This window comes from Emys orbicularis, chromosome 1, assembly GCF_028017835.1.
Source record: "Emys orbicularis isolate rEmyOrb1 chromosome 1, rEmyOrb1.hap1, whole genome shotgun sequence".
NCBI lineage: Eukaryota > Metazoa > Chordata > Testudines > Emydidae > Emys > Emys orbicularis.
The window spans coordinates 204857304-204872236 of NC_088683.1; the positions used below are offsets into that span (position 1 = coordinate 204857304).

Consider the following 14933-nt stretch of genomic DNA (forward strand, 5'->3'; position numbering starts at 1 on the left):
CAAGTGAACATGAAAGGGAGAACAAAGAAAATAAACCCTGTGAAATGAAAACATGCAGGAAATATAGGATTCCTCAAGATTTCTGATGAAGAGTGCTATACAAGTTAGTTTTTCTAGAGAGGAGAGAAAGGTACCTTCACCTGCACTAAAACACTTCAATGAGGAATATGCTGATTAAAGGACATGTTGTCCTTTTGTAAAGAATGAAACCGCTCACACTACTCCATCAAACAACAAAAAACTCCCATCCACACTCCCAACACTATGCAGAAATAATACAGCTAAGGCAGTAACTGTAACCACCCAGAGAAAGAACTCAGTGTGTGTCTAACCTTTCAACTGGTGTACAACAGTAATTACTCTGCAATAGCGTGCAAAGTTCCACTGCTCAGAATAGAAACCAAAAAACAGAACTTAACACAGTATTCAGCAAATAAACTCCAGACTAGAGACACTGGGTAATGTACATTTGTGGGTAAAGTAGACAAAACACACACTGTCCAATAAATTAGGCCTACAATTTGATGTGATCTTTGAATTACAGATTCTAACTCTAAATTTTCTTTATAATTTGGTGATTGTGGCAATGAGATATTAAGACAAAGACATCCATCTTTAAAACTGGTCATTCTGAGTTACCCTCTCTCAGACACCCTCTACACCAACCATCTCTCTACCATCACCACTGCTGTGTTGTGGGTGTTTTGTGTTAAGTAAAAGCAGTAGGTTCTTTAAAACAACTTTTAAGGTTATTACATTTATATATAGAGAGAGAGAGAGAGAGAGAAAAATGTTTCTTTTTTAGGAGTTTGGTTTCTCTGAGGATTTGACAGCAATTTGTATACAGTCATTTCATTTTTTCACCTGTCCATGGAGATCTTTTACACAGCAATAGAGAAGATAAAACAACTTTTAGAATATATGGAAATGTTACTAACAAACCACAAAATTTGTCAGGACAACTCAAGGGGGAGGTGCAATAACAAAACTAACTGAAAATATGTTTTTTGCAAATTGGCTAGGATGTCAAGTTGAGAACATCAGTTCTTGGCTCTGGCCATCTCCTTTTTATATTGGCACTGTATTTGGAGAAGTTAATTTGAGTCACAGTTGTAGAAGAGTTAGAGAGAGCAAATATCTAGAATTAGTAGGCGTTTCTTAATGTGTTTTTTTTCTGAAAAAAATTGATTTCAAAAGTTTCTTAATACATTACTAATGCTATTTGTCTTTGTAGAAATTACTGTTAAAACAGTAATGTAAATATCAAGTATGACTTAAAAGTGAAATGAAAAATGCTTGGATTAATGAGTATAACTGTTTTTTTCAAGCTATTTCGCTCAGATCTTGGAGGAACATGGTCCCATGGAAATTGATAATAAATTGTTAGTTGGAGAATATGAACATTTCCCTGCAGAAGCTCGTAAGATTGTGGAAGATGCAGGTGGTCTGAAACCTTTCCTTCTGGAATCCCTTCATTTTGTTATGATGGATGATCTTATTGGCTTGATGAAGCATGCAATTCTGCTTAAGGAAAATACTGAGACTGAAGAAGATACTAGAAATGAAGAGGAAAATCAAATAGCCTGTCAAAATAGTCACGAAAATTCCAAGAGCAAACTACAGTTAAACCCAGCTGCTAAGGAATTCAAACCAGTGTCTTATATTAAACCTTGTATACCAATTTCTACTAATACTACAGTAGCAAACTGTGAAACTCCAGATTATTCAGTCACGGGATATTCCTCACATATTTCTCATATTTCAGTGCATTCTCTCCCTAGTCAGAGTATTGATACCATAGAAGGACCACTATCTTTTTCAAATGAATTACTGCACTCCTCTATTTCTGATAATCATGATATACCTCTGACTAAGGTTTCTTCGGGTTATGAAAATGAAAGAACGTTCTCAATGATTTCTCAAATACCTCCTATTCCAGATGTTGCTGGGCAACCTAGTTATATATATGCTGATTATGAAGCTCCTCTTGATAAAATAACAATATTAGGCAGAGAGTACATATCTGGCAATCATCTACCAAGTCAAATACAAACATACCTGGACGCTCAGTATGTATTGGTGAAGTCAGACTACAGCTCTTATGAAGCTAATCTTGACCAGGGTATGAGAAGTATTAAGGAAGTTAAATATGATCTATCTGCTGTTAAGATGGAATTTGAGAATAAAAATACACCTGTAGTGAAAAGCATTCCACTTACAAGGATGATAGCTATTCAGGTAAGAAATTAAAGGAAGAGACTCTTTTAAGGATCTTTGACTAGTAATGCATTAAATTTCCTTTCCTGTTCTTTCTTGATAAATAGAACACTTAATTCTCTAGAGCTGTCAGTGCAGACACAACCACTTTTTGCAGCTCATTCACATTTGTCCCTTTAATACTTTAAAGGGACATTGAGATTTTTTTATGCCTAAAATTACACGAAAAGGGAGGGAGTTACAGAAGCAGTATAAAATTTATCTTATAGGTTGGGGAAGGTTCTTGTTCTTTAACTTGTTTTTTATTTCAGTGGTTGTTTAAATTGATACGTACTAAATGAGACAGCTGTATTTAATAAAATAGTTTAAAATACGTAAACATTTAAATTGTCATCTTATGTTAATGTACACTAAATTCAAGATTTCAGAATATCTATGTATTTACTAGTCCACTGTGAGCTAAGACTAAATTTGACTTATTGTTTTGGGATCCAGTCCTGCAGATAGTAACAAGCATAGTACTTTAAGCTAACTGTTTGCAGGATTGGTCCCTTTATGGCTCCTCAACACCACTTCACTAACGTTTTCACAATTATATTTATATCAGTTGGTTATGTTAGTGCAAAAAGGCAGATATTTGTATAGGAATGAGAAGGTATTATACAAATTGTGGATTTGCCTATTTTTGTAAATAAAATAAAAATGTGCCTTCATCTCTCTTCATACCAAAGGGAAGAAAATCAGATTGTTCTCCCTTTTTTTTCCATTTTGAAAACAGTTTTCAAACTAATACCTGCATATAATGAAACACTTACAAAAAAGAACCCCTCGTGCCTAGTAATTGCATGTTTTTTCAGTGGTGCCATATTTAAATCATTGCAAGATCAGCAGAAGTAAACTTTTAAGACTTTTGGTACAGTGGGAAATGTAACTGCATCATACTTTTAGTGACTATTATCTCAATATTAGGGATTTCTTAGGGACTCTGAAAGTTAATGGAGATAAAACAAAGAAAAGAAAACCCAAACATTTGTTGCTTCAAATAAGCATTTGAAAAAAACCTTCCAAATAAAATTTGCATTTCTGAAACTACTGCAGGTAGTAGACATCTCACCTGGACACATGACCTCATTAGTGGAACAGGCAATGGTAGAAGTCCGGTGTCAGATTAATAAAGTACTATTAAAGCAATATAACAATTTTTATAGCTTGCTGATATTGAATTCCATTATCACCACTGTCCCTAATGAGGTTAACTTTTTTAGAGCTGTCTGTGCTACAGATTATCAAATGCAAATTTATAATTCAGCTGTATTTTCAGGTATTATACATTATTCATGGTAATAATTTGTTTTTTGAACTCAGAGTGGTATTTTCAAAGCATTCCTTGTTGGCCTAACTCTGTTCTCATCAAAGTCCATGGTAAAACTCCCTCTGCCTTCAGTAAAAGCTGGAGGCCAGTCGTGAACACTTTTGAAAATCCTACCCTGAGCTTTCAGAGAAACTCTGCTTGCTCACTCAAGCTTCTTTTTAAGGAATCTGAGGGAAGGGATTGCTCTTTAAACATAATACGAATATCTGTTTGTTGACCTGAGAGTGGAGAAAGTTCAACCAAAATATCCTGCATTCACTTACACATGCAACCATTTTAGGGAACTCATTTACAATATTGTTATCCTCAAGTTGGTTCCTTCAAGTCTGATAGATGGGAACTACTCATGATCTAAAAGAGATGTTAATGTGGCTTTAAGTTAGGCCCATCTACACTACAAAACTTTTAAGGGACTGGTTGCAAGTGTAGATGGGATATAATTTTTTATTTTTATTTAAATAACTAGTGGTTGTTTGTATTCTAGGTAAATCAGGAATTAGCAGACAGGGACACTAATACCATGCCTTTTTATCCATTTGAAACTCAACAAGTAAGTACATGTATTTTTACTTAGGCAATATTTGATATGAAAGTCTTTGTTAATTAGATAAGGAAGAATTAAGGGCCCAACAAGAAGTGCACAGTGTCATTTAATTTAGTATCTCGCTATAAAACAACAAATTAGTCACTTAGTAGTAAAACAAAAATCTATTATTATAGGATTTTTTTGTTTGTGGGACAAGTGCTTAAATCACCCAAACTACTTCCAAACTATATTAAAACGTTTTGTTTGTATAGATCAAGAGGAGCTTGAGATAAAAAGCATCCCCAAAAAGTTTATAGTGAAAGGATAAATCTGGCTGAAAATGACAGAGAATTTTAGTGACCTTTGGGGTTTGTTTGTTTGTTTTTTGTTTTTTCCCATCCATCTTGTTTGGACCTGCTTTTTAGTATGTCATAGTGTGGAATTCATAGAGGTCTAATGAAAAAGAAGTGGCAATTTTGGAGTTCAGGTTCTCTAGTTGTTGCCCAAACATTGGAGTCAGTTTCAGTGGTGAATTTTGTAATTCTTCCTTTCCAACAATTCTGAGCATGATTACATCCCTCCATTCTGGGATGTAGAAGTATCAAGTGGATAGGAGTATCTAACTCCCTGTAATGTTAAACGGCAGTTTTATACCCACATCAAGGGGGGGAACAGATCTTCAAAATGTTCATGCTAGTTCAGTGCTGAATCACTATTTGTTTCTTGAGTTGAATTCAAAATCTTTTTAACCTTTTATCAACAAAGTTCTCTAAGATCTTGGACCATAGTTCACATTAATCTTTTCCTATGAATGTATTGTGGACTCATGTTGTTACTCTAGGATACTGAGTGCTATAACAAAAGTTCTTTCATATCCTAAATTTCAGGGAGATATTTTACGTATGGAAAAAGAGCATCAGGTATTACACGAGCAACTTAAGGAAGCAAAGGAAAAATACGAACAGTTACAGTGCCGAAGCTCAGAAGAGACGAGTGTTTTAGAAGAGCAGTTAAAAAAAAGAGTTGAAGAAAATAAGGTAAATTTTTTACGCATACCCCAATGTAGGGTAACAGATAAAGAGCAATTGGAATGATTTAAAAAACCCTCTTAGCTTTAGACAGCTTATTGATCAATAATGCACTTGAGACGTAAGTGGTAATCATCACAGTAAAGCTTAGCTTTAACAACAGAATGCCTTTTTCACTTGTTCTGAGTAGCCCTGTTTATTTTCATCTAAATGTGAATCAAACACTGGCTGGAACACGTGTTCTAATCAGCATGCATTTGCTAGGCGGTATATCAATCCAAAAAAACCCACAACTTATTCTAGTAATTTTTAAAAGAAATGTCTTTAAGAAACTACATTTTCTTAAATATTTTCTGCCTCTAGATTACACAAAGAGAGCTGGATTGGTTTCACCAAGATTTAGAAATGGAAGTTAAGAAATGGCAACAAGAAAAAAAAGAAAACCAAGAGAAATTAAAAGCAACAAAGAATACATCCAAAAAACTTGCAGATACTAATGAGATGTAAGTGTCCATTTTTGTTTGCATGATTTTAGAAATGGGAGCAGCAGTATAAGTACTTGAAATATTAGTTGACTAGAAATAAACCTTAAATATTGATTCTGTATATTACAACTGAATGGTAGAATAATTTATATTATTGTTCTGACGATAAAAATCTACAAAATTGGTGATGGTTGTTAGCTGGGTAACATGTATGGAGTGAGAATACATGCAACTAGACTTGTTTTCTTAGGGTCTGACACCCTTAAAAATCACATACCTTATTCTGTGATTAGCCCTACTGATATTGGTAGGTCTGCGTGCAGAATAATTTACATAACCAGGTTATATAATACCTTGTTTCCCATCTCAGACTACCATCTTCAGTATTGGGGTTTCCCTGTGCACTTCTTTGAGCACCCCCTAATTTTCCACTCCTTTTGAACTTTTCCTCTCTTCCCTCACCATCATTGATTCCATATTCTATTCCCTCAACTCCTATGCTGCTCCTCCATTCCCACTACACAGTCATCCCAACCAAATCCCAGCTCTGGCTCACATTTCAGATTCACTTTCTGTGTTCATTCTGCCATGCAACAGAACATTTCTGGGGCAATCCAAAGACAACATTGATTTCCTCCTGCTTTGGTTCTGCCATTTCTTGATATAGTTACACCTGACTTCATGCCATCGTTGCATCTAATTAGCATGTAGTTTTGATATTAGATTCAGAAGTACTGATTTTGCAGTTCAAAATGAAACTGCAAGCATTTCCTTATGTCTACTGTGTTTTTTATCCTGTCCTATAAACAGAAGCCTGAAAGGAGTCTCTATGGAACTGGGATCCTTATTATTAAGGGTGCACGTCCCTTACATGGGCTCCTATCATCTCCATGCTGTGGGGTTTCTTGGCAACAGGGCTCTCTGGCTGTGGATTAAAGGGCATTAACTAAATCAACTCCTCTCCACTCACCCTACTCAGTGAGCACAGGCAATAGTAGCAAATAAGAAATTTTCAAACTAGTGATGTACTGGATGAGTTGAGGGTTGGTTGTGGTATTATAATAATTCCTTATGCTTTCCAACAATGATCTTATCACTTCATAAATACTGACTGGTTTTTAGACGTCTTTCAGGTAGGTGTTGGATCACTGAACTTGGGTTAAGGTACATACATTTCTGCTTAAACATACTTTTCTTTTGCAGGTAAACACATTCAATACTGCTTTCTTTTAACTTGCAAAACGTATATTGACACTTGTTTAGTGATACATCCCTGATCGGCTTTGACATCTTCCTGTATTTTCATTGTCCTCTATTTACATAGACCACCTGTACCTCAGGAGACTTTGAACCTTGGATGTTTTTGGGGGGGCGAGGGGGTATATATTTTTTTATATTTATCGATTAACCCTTCTTTTGTCTTGCTAGATGGGTTGGGTCACATCTTGAAATAATCTTAAATAACATTCAAATTACAAATTCACAGTGCTGATCTAGCAGAAAACAAATTTGTGGGATTAAGAGATTAAATCCTAAATGAACTACCTACAAAACTATAAATCAAATGCATAGACTTATTTGTCAACTATATTTGTGCAACTAAGGTTATAGAAGACTGTATTGTGGTTGCTGAGTAAATATTTTTCAAAACCAGACTTAATAGATTTCCTTGTTTATGATGCACGTAGGTACTTGAGGAACATCGATGAGAAGGACAAGCAATATACAGTGTATTTGGGTAAATTCCTGGAGATCAGGTAATTTTTTTTTTTTTTTTTTTTTAATAAATTCTTGCATCCCTAAGCACTATTGACTTATCTTAATTGGTTGGTGTTCTTATCCTAACACTGTTGTCTGTTGTACTAGATACAATAAAGAATCATGAATACCAGATTTGAGTTGATAGGTAGTGGCTTATTTTGAGAATAAGCAAAATACCTAACTTTTTTTTTTTTTTTTTTTAAACTAAGTTAACTGTAGTAGCATGCTTTACTGAAAATCACCTAAATACTAGTTACTTAGGGACATTATGGTTGTTGCTCTTCTTAAACACTTTTAAAAAGGATTTTTTCATAATTTTAGAATATGCAGCAGCAGGGCTAGAAAGAAGTACCTTATACCACCAAGAAGGACAGGAAATCTTATTTGTAGTCTTAATGATCAAGAGATCTTAGACCTTAAACCAGGGGTTGGCAACCGGCCAAAGGCGGCACGTGAGCTGATTTTTACTGGCATGCTGCTGCCAGCCAGGGTTCCGGCCGCCGGCCCCGCTCAGCCCAATGCCTGCCTGGGTGAACGGATCCCCTGGTCGGCAGCGGGCTGAGTGGGGCTGGTGGCCAGGAGCCAGCGGACGGAACCCCAGACCGGCAGCTGGCTGAGCCGCTCAGCCCGCCATCGGTCTGGGGTTCTGTCCACCAGCCCCGCTCAGCCTGCTGACGGTCTGGGGTTGCAGCTGCCGGCTGGCAGTGAGCTGAGCAGTGCGGCGGCCGGGACCCCAGCTGGCAGGAGCCGGCGGAACCCCAGACTGGTAGCGGGTGAGCCGCTGCCGGTCTGGGGTTCTGTCCGCCACCCCTCTCAGCCCGCTGACGGTCTGGGGTTCCGGCCACCGGCCCCTTGCCAGCCGGGGTTCCGGCCATCGGCCCTGCTCAGCCTGCTGCCGTCCTGTATACCAGCCACTGGCCCCGCTCACCTCGCTGCTGGTCTGGGGTTCCAGCCGCCCGGCCCTCTGCCAGCCGGGGTCCAGGCCTCTGGCCTGGGGCTCTGCTCCTGGTCGGGGCCCAGCGCTCTGCAATTGCCCTGGGGTACCGGCAGCCAGCCCAGGGGTCTTCTCCTGGCCTGGCCCCAGCGCTCTGCAGTCGCCCCCAGCTTCTAAAAAAATCTTGCAAGTCTTGCACCCCCAGAAAGGGCATCTTGCACCCCAGGTTAAGAACCACTGCACTAAACTGATAAGATCTGCATTTTAATTTAATATTAAATGAAGCGTCTTAAACATTTTTAAAACTTTGTTTACTTTACATACAACAATAGTTTAGTTATATAATATAGACTTATAGAGAGAGACCTTCTAAAAACGTTAAAATATATTACTGGCATGTGAAACCTTAAATTAGAGTGAATAAATGAAGACTCGGCACACCACTTCTGAAAGGTTGCTGACCCCTGCCTTAAACCTTTCACTTGAGTTGTTCTAGGCATCAAGAATTTTGGGGGAAAGAGTGAAACATTTTTGTAACAAGAAGTTGTAGAAGTGTGGCTACTGAATCTGTGCAGAATTTAGACTATCCATAGTAGTCGTAAGGGGAGATTGATTAGAGGGCAGATGAAGCAATGAAAGGTGCCATGATAAGTCAATAAATGTAAACTCTTACATCTAGGAACAAAAGTGCAGGCGTTTCTTACAGGATGGAGGACTCTATTCTGGGAACAGTGACTCTAAAAATGACTTGAAGGTCACAGTAAATCATCAGCTGAACATGAGCTCCCAGGGTGATGCTGTGGCCAGAAGGGCTAATATGATACTTGGGTGTATAAACAGGGGAACATTGAGTAGGAGTAGAGAGGTTATATTACCCTGTATTTGACACTGGTGCAACCGCTGCTGGAATATTATGTCCAGTTCTGGTGTCCACAGTTCAAGAAGAAGGCTAAAAAAAACCTGAAGCGGGTTCAGAGAAGAGCTGCAAGAATGATTAAAGGATTGGAAAATATGCCTTATAGCAAAAGACTGAAGGAGCTTAATCTATTTACCATATCAAAAAGAAGGTTAAGAGATGAGTTGATTACTGTCAATAAGTATATACATGGGGAACAGAAGTTTGATAATAGAGGACTTTTCAATTTCTCAGGCAAAAGTATAACAAGATCCAGTGGCAGGAAGTTGAAGCTGGACAAATTCAGACTAGAAATAAGGTGCTTTTTTTTTTTTTTTTTTTTTTAAACAGTGAGGTAGTTAATTGCTGGAACAACTTAATAGGGGTTGTGGTGGATTCACCATCGCTGGAAATTTTTTAATCAAGATTGGATCTTTAAGATATGCTCTAGTTCAAAGAGGAAATAATTCAAGGAAGTTCTATAGCCTGTATTGTGCAATATGTCAGACTAGATGATCAGAGTGGTCTTTTCCAGGTTTAGAATATAAAAATCTATTAAACGCAATTTGGGTTGATTCCACAGATTATCAAATGCATATCACCACCATATGTATCTGTATGTGTGTGTGTTGCATTTATATCTCTGCAGCTCTCTTTCATGCTCGCTCTCCTACTTTCCTTTTAGAAGCTGGAAAATAAAAATCTCTCCTCCACCCCAAGTCTTGGTCACCTTTCTCATTCTGCATTTGATCAGCCTGTCTCTTCCTCTGAAACAGCATCGACATTGATCGGAAAGCAGCCGTGGGAAATAATTTAAGTGCTGCTGTGGTACAGCAGGGGGAGCTCACATACTTGTTGTAGTTATAGCAATCCTGTAGCCTTGCTCTCAGGGCTTGTCTACACTGGCAATTTACAGCACTGCAACTTTCTCACTCAGGGGGTGTGAAAAAACTCAGGGGGTGTGAAAAAACACCCCCCTGAGCGCAGCAAGTTTCAGCGCTGTAAAGCACCAGTGTAGACAGTGCACCAGCACTGGTAGCTACACCCCTTGTGGAGGTGGTTTTTTTAGAGCGCTGGGAGAGCTCTCTCCCAGCGCTCTAAAAAAACCACCTCCACAAGGGGTGTAGCTACCAGAGCTCTCTCCCAGCGCTCTGCCGCGGCCACACAAGCCACGAGCCACGGCAGCGCTTTAACACTGCCAGTGTAGACTAGCCCTTAGTTTCTTAGTATACAAGTGGTAGGTTTAGAATTATTCATAGTACGTGTATCTGCCCCACCGTATTTAAGATTAGTTAGCACTGTCCAATATCCATGTCTACATGTAATGTACATAATGTAATTAGTGATGCATATTTTTATAGAAGAGGAAAAAAATGTGTTGTAGAGTTTTTGGAGTACAGTTCAAATGTAGATGGCATCCCGGTATTATTTTGACATCTTCATTTTTATTTTATTTTATTTTACTTCACAGTAATAAATTTGCCAATGAAAAAGTACAACTGGAGGAGCTAATAAAAAAGAGCAAAGATAATTACCAGGAGTGTATTAAAAGAGCTGTTGCAGCAGAGGTAAAACATGCTACACTAGAACCTTGCTCCTTTGCATTTCACTAATCCCCACAAAAAAGGTTGATCTGCCCACTTGTCAGAATAGATTTAATAGAGAGATCTGGTGAGGTCTCGTCTTAATGATGGCTTCATTATTGTTACAAAATCACTTACACAACATTTAATAGTATGCTCAATCAGCAAAGTAAGCTTTGTGATGCGCTATCCTGGATATTTTTGTTCACTTCGTTGCTAATTCTCCATGGGTCTCCGAGACACTGCAACTTAGCAAGGTTCTATTGTATTTGTTCTGTGTATATATTTTTAGAAGCGGTTGGATGTTTGGGTCAATGTGATATATTGCCAGAAAATTTTTTAAAAGTTAAGTCTACTTTTAAAAGGTAATTGCAATTAAAGAATGTTTTATCCCTTTGACATGCACATAGTTTCCATTAGTGGGAATTACTCACAAAAAAGAATTTATCCTTTTATTAAAAAATTACTGATCTTGAATAGGAATATCAGCACATCTATTTCTAGTTGTATTAGAATGCACAGATCCCTTTGAATATTTCATTCAAAGGCTGGCATCTTGTAAATAATAGGACTGTCCATAATAGTTCTCTTAGCTGATTTCCTCTAAAACCTGTATGTTTTTCTATATTCAGAATGCTTTGAACTCAAATTTCTTGAATAAAAGAGATGCTATGCAACTTTTCTTTTAAGGAAGTTTTGGATTGTTAAATTTGCTTGTGATTGCAAGTCGTGTGTTCAAAAAAAGGTGGTCCTTATTGAGCTAGAAGCCAATGCATCTGCCTTGAAATAGATAAATACCTTTTTAATCATAAAGATAATGCACAATATCCAGGTTGTCTGTTTTTAAAGGATGGGGATGGAAAGAGTTTCACTATTTATGAAAGTTTTAATGCTCAGCAGACTGTTTACAGCCACCTGAGAGTCATTGTTTCCTCACACAATTCTGCCATTGCATTTTAACGCTGGTTGAAATATCTCACTACAGAGATGTTCTAGAGCTAGGCCTTTCCTGAGTATGTTTACTAAAGACCAGATTGAGGCTGAATTTAGATTAATAATTACTTAGTTTTAACTGCTTGTGCTAAGGAAAATGCTTGTACTGTATGTCTTTTAAGTCACAGAATTTAATTTTAGGTGTCAGTACTTGAAAGTTGGAAGAACACTGAAGTATGCAAATTACACAGCATAGCTGCAAATGCAGAAGCAAATCTTAAATTCCTAAAGTTAATGAGCAGGTATGCATTTAATACATCACTATAATTTGTGTAACAACTACGAAATAGAAACACAAGATAAGTCTAACTAGAGAACATTGTCACTATTTCATCTAGAATTACATTTTAGTCTAGATTCAGTGTACACACATGAAAATTCAGTAATTTCATATAAACTTTTTACCTTCTTGTTTTCTGGTTTTAGTATTGTTTTATATCCTCTCACTAATTTAGACTTGCTTTTATTTATTTAATGGAACTGTACATTTCTGTTGGAGGTAACAGGTATTCACATTGCCAGCTGCATTGGTGACTTTAAATAAATACCATCATAGATGTTTTTTAGACAGCTAACTACATCTTTTAGAATGTACTAACACCATGCTAAAGCTTTGTCCAAGAATGTGTTTTTGATGCCTTGCATCACATTTTAGGGGCCTGAAAAATTAAGTTCTGAAAGTTTAGGAAAGCAAAGTGGCATTCATTAGCTTTGCGAATTACATCAATTGTAAAGAATCTTTTCTTCGTTGCTAGCATTCAATCTCTGACCATGCAACATGGGAAAAATTCAGAGTAAAAGACTTCCCAGCTCTATGCCTGTTCTAGTTTAGCCATGGTGGTTCATGCAGCTCAGACCTGCCCACATTTTCCTGCCTGACGGTATGAGGAAGGGGAAGGACTAGAAGGAGATGGAGCAAGACTGATGGGCATGGTGGAGCTCTGTTTCTGCATGTGAGGAGACAGAGCTGGGATTGGCTCCACCCAAGGGCCTGCCTCCTCCCTGCATAGCATCCTCTCCAGGTCTTGGGGTATCCTTAGGAGTCTGGCTGTTGCTTGAGGGTTCTTACTTTCCAAGACTGGCCATTTCCTAAGGGTTAAATTAGTAGACAAACACTGATACTTGAATTTGTTAAAATTCTGTGTGACTGAAGTCTTCAGCTATGATTTACCTGGGAGGGGAAGGAGAGCATTACACTTTTGGGTGGCAGTTTTCTCTGTTGGAGAATCACTTACGAACTCAAGTTATCACATTATTTTGAACTGAAAATTTGAAATATTTCAGTGGTCCCACTTCAGTGTTACCTCAGTTGAAGTCACAGATTGATTCTTGGGAAACATTTATTTCAAATATCAAGAAAGAAATGGAAAAAGTAGAAGTAAGTCTGTTTTCCAAACACATTTTCCTGTATTATAAGAGTCCTCCTTAATTATCTCTTCTTACCAAATGTAGAATTGTGATGTGCCTAGTAGGTTAAAAAAAGCAATATATATATCCTTTGTTTTAAAGATGGATGCAAACTGTTAGTTTGAAAATAATTTGACAATCATAAGTATTTGGATTTATATTTCCTTTATAATTTAATACAGATCTCAAATAGCTACTCTTAATGTATTTACTTAAATGAATAACTTGTAAGAGCCCTGATGAAGCATACACACAGTGTCTGTATGGAGCCATATTGAAATCAGCAGAGGTCCATGTGGGTTTGGGGTTCTTTTAAATGAAGCACCATTGACTTCAGTGGAGCTTCATGTGGGCCCAGGTGTTCACTCAGGCAGGCATCCTTGCTGAATTGGCCAAAAATGTGACCACCTTTTCTCATTAGCTTACCAAGTCCACATAACTTATAATGAGTCTTCTCTTCTGTTTGGGGTAGGGGTATGGAAAACAAATAACGAGGCTATTTACAAAATAATAATAATAATAATAATAATCCTAGGAAGCTGAACAACTGGTACACAGTTGGAGAAAAATATTCCCAGTAATCCTAAATCTGTAAAATTAATGAATGTATCTTTCCATGGTTATATTTTTTTAATCTATACACTAACATAGCAAAAAGAAAATCAAACTTCTATGTAGTCTTATTTCTATGTATTAGGTCTTTGGTCTCTCTCAAAATGTAATAGTGTTAATTGGTACTTTGAGGTCTTATTTTGGTGTAAGTGGAATAATATAAAGGCTGATTTGTTTTTGGTTTTCTTTGTCTTTTTCTGTAGTCTCAGTATGAAGAGAGAATTCACTTAGTGAAAAATGGTGCACAGCTAAATGATCTCTCTAAAGTGAAAGCTGCTGATCTTCAGTCCCCTCCTAACATCTCAGTAAGTATCTCAACGCTGCTAACAACTCTACTTTGATTTTTTGTTTCATAGAAAGCAAATGAAACCACTAAGTTCTTCTTTGAGATGTTGTCAATGTGAATCCCACTGTAGGAATACTTGTGCTTCATGCATTTGAGATTGGAGATTTTTTAAATAAACATGTCTCTGCCACCTCGTATAGGGGCAGGAAGGGTGGGGTAGCAGTGATCCTCCCTCAGTTCCCTTTTACTGCCTAGCAAGTGTCTTATCTGACACTGTCTTCAGAGATTATAAAACTGTTTTTTCAACCGACTTCAAAGAAATCTCCATCTTCATGTTCTTTGGAATTGGATGTTTCAAAAGAGAAAAGATTATCAGTGACCCCCCTGTACAGCAGGGCAAGGTGCTTTGTGTCAACTGCCACACCTCATGGTAGACTGCAAACCTTTAGGATTCAGACATTGCCTGTCCTGTGAGGGATTGATCTCTATCAAAGATGGACAAAGCCTCTTCTGCCTAGGAGAAAGCCACATCCCAGTCATGTGCCCTGTGTGCAAGGCCTTTTCTTCCAGGACTCACAAATCCAGGGATGCTCAAACTACATCTGCTAGAGTAATCCATGTGGGTCAGTTTGGATACAGAGATGATAATCACTACCAGAGCAAGGCCAGATTCACCAGCATTCTCTCGAGTGCACATCAGACCCGTTATCTGGCAGTAGAAAGAAGGCAAAAATGGCACAGGCAGAGCTTTACCAGCAACTTCGACTCCAACCATGTCAATGTCATTGAAGTCCTCTGCAGCAACAGCACTGGCATAGCAGGCAGTAAAGCCTC

At 37.7% G+C, this 14933-nt stretch overlaps 1 protein-coding gene across 1 annotated transcript in view; it reads left to right on the forward strand.

Annotated features, from left to right (window-relative positions):
• TTC3 (tetratricopeptide repeat domain 3) overlaps positions 1-14933 on the forward strand; it is a 166588-nt gene that overhangs the window by 137755 nt on the left and 13900 nt on the right. Inside the window, exons 33-41 of the mRNA XM_065414830.1 lie at positions 1329-2238; positions 4074-4139; positions 5003-5152; positions 5507-5646; positions 7317-7385; positions 10690-10786; positions 11936-12036; positions 13079-13172; positions 14017-14118. Coding sequence (XP_065270902.1) covers positions 1329-2238; positions 4074-4139; positions 5003-5152; positions 5507-5646; positions 7317-7385; positions 10690-10786; positions 11936-12036; positions 13079-13172; positions 14017-14118 — 1729 coding nt within the window. The remainder of the gene's footprint in view (positions 1-1328; positions 2239-4073; positions 4140-5002; positions 5153-5506; positions 5647-7316; positions 7386-10689; positions 10787-11935; positions 12037-13078; positions 13173-14016; positions 14119-14933) is intronic.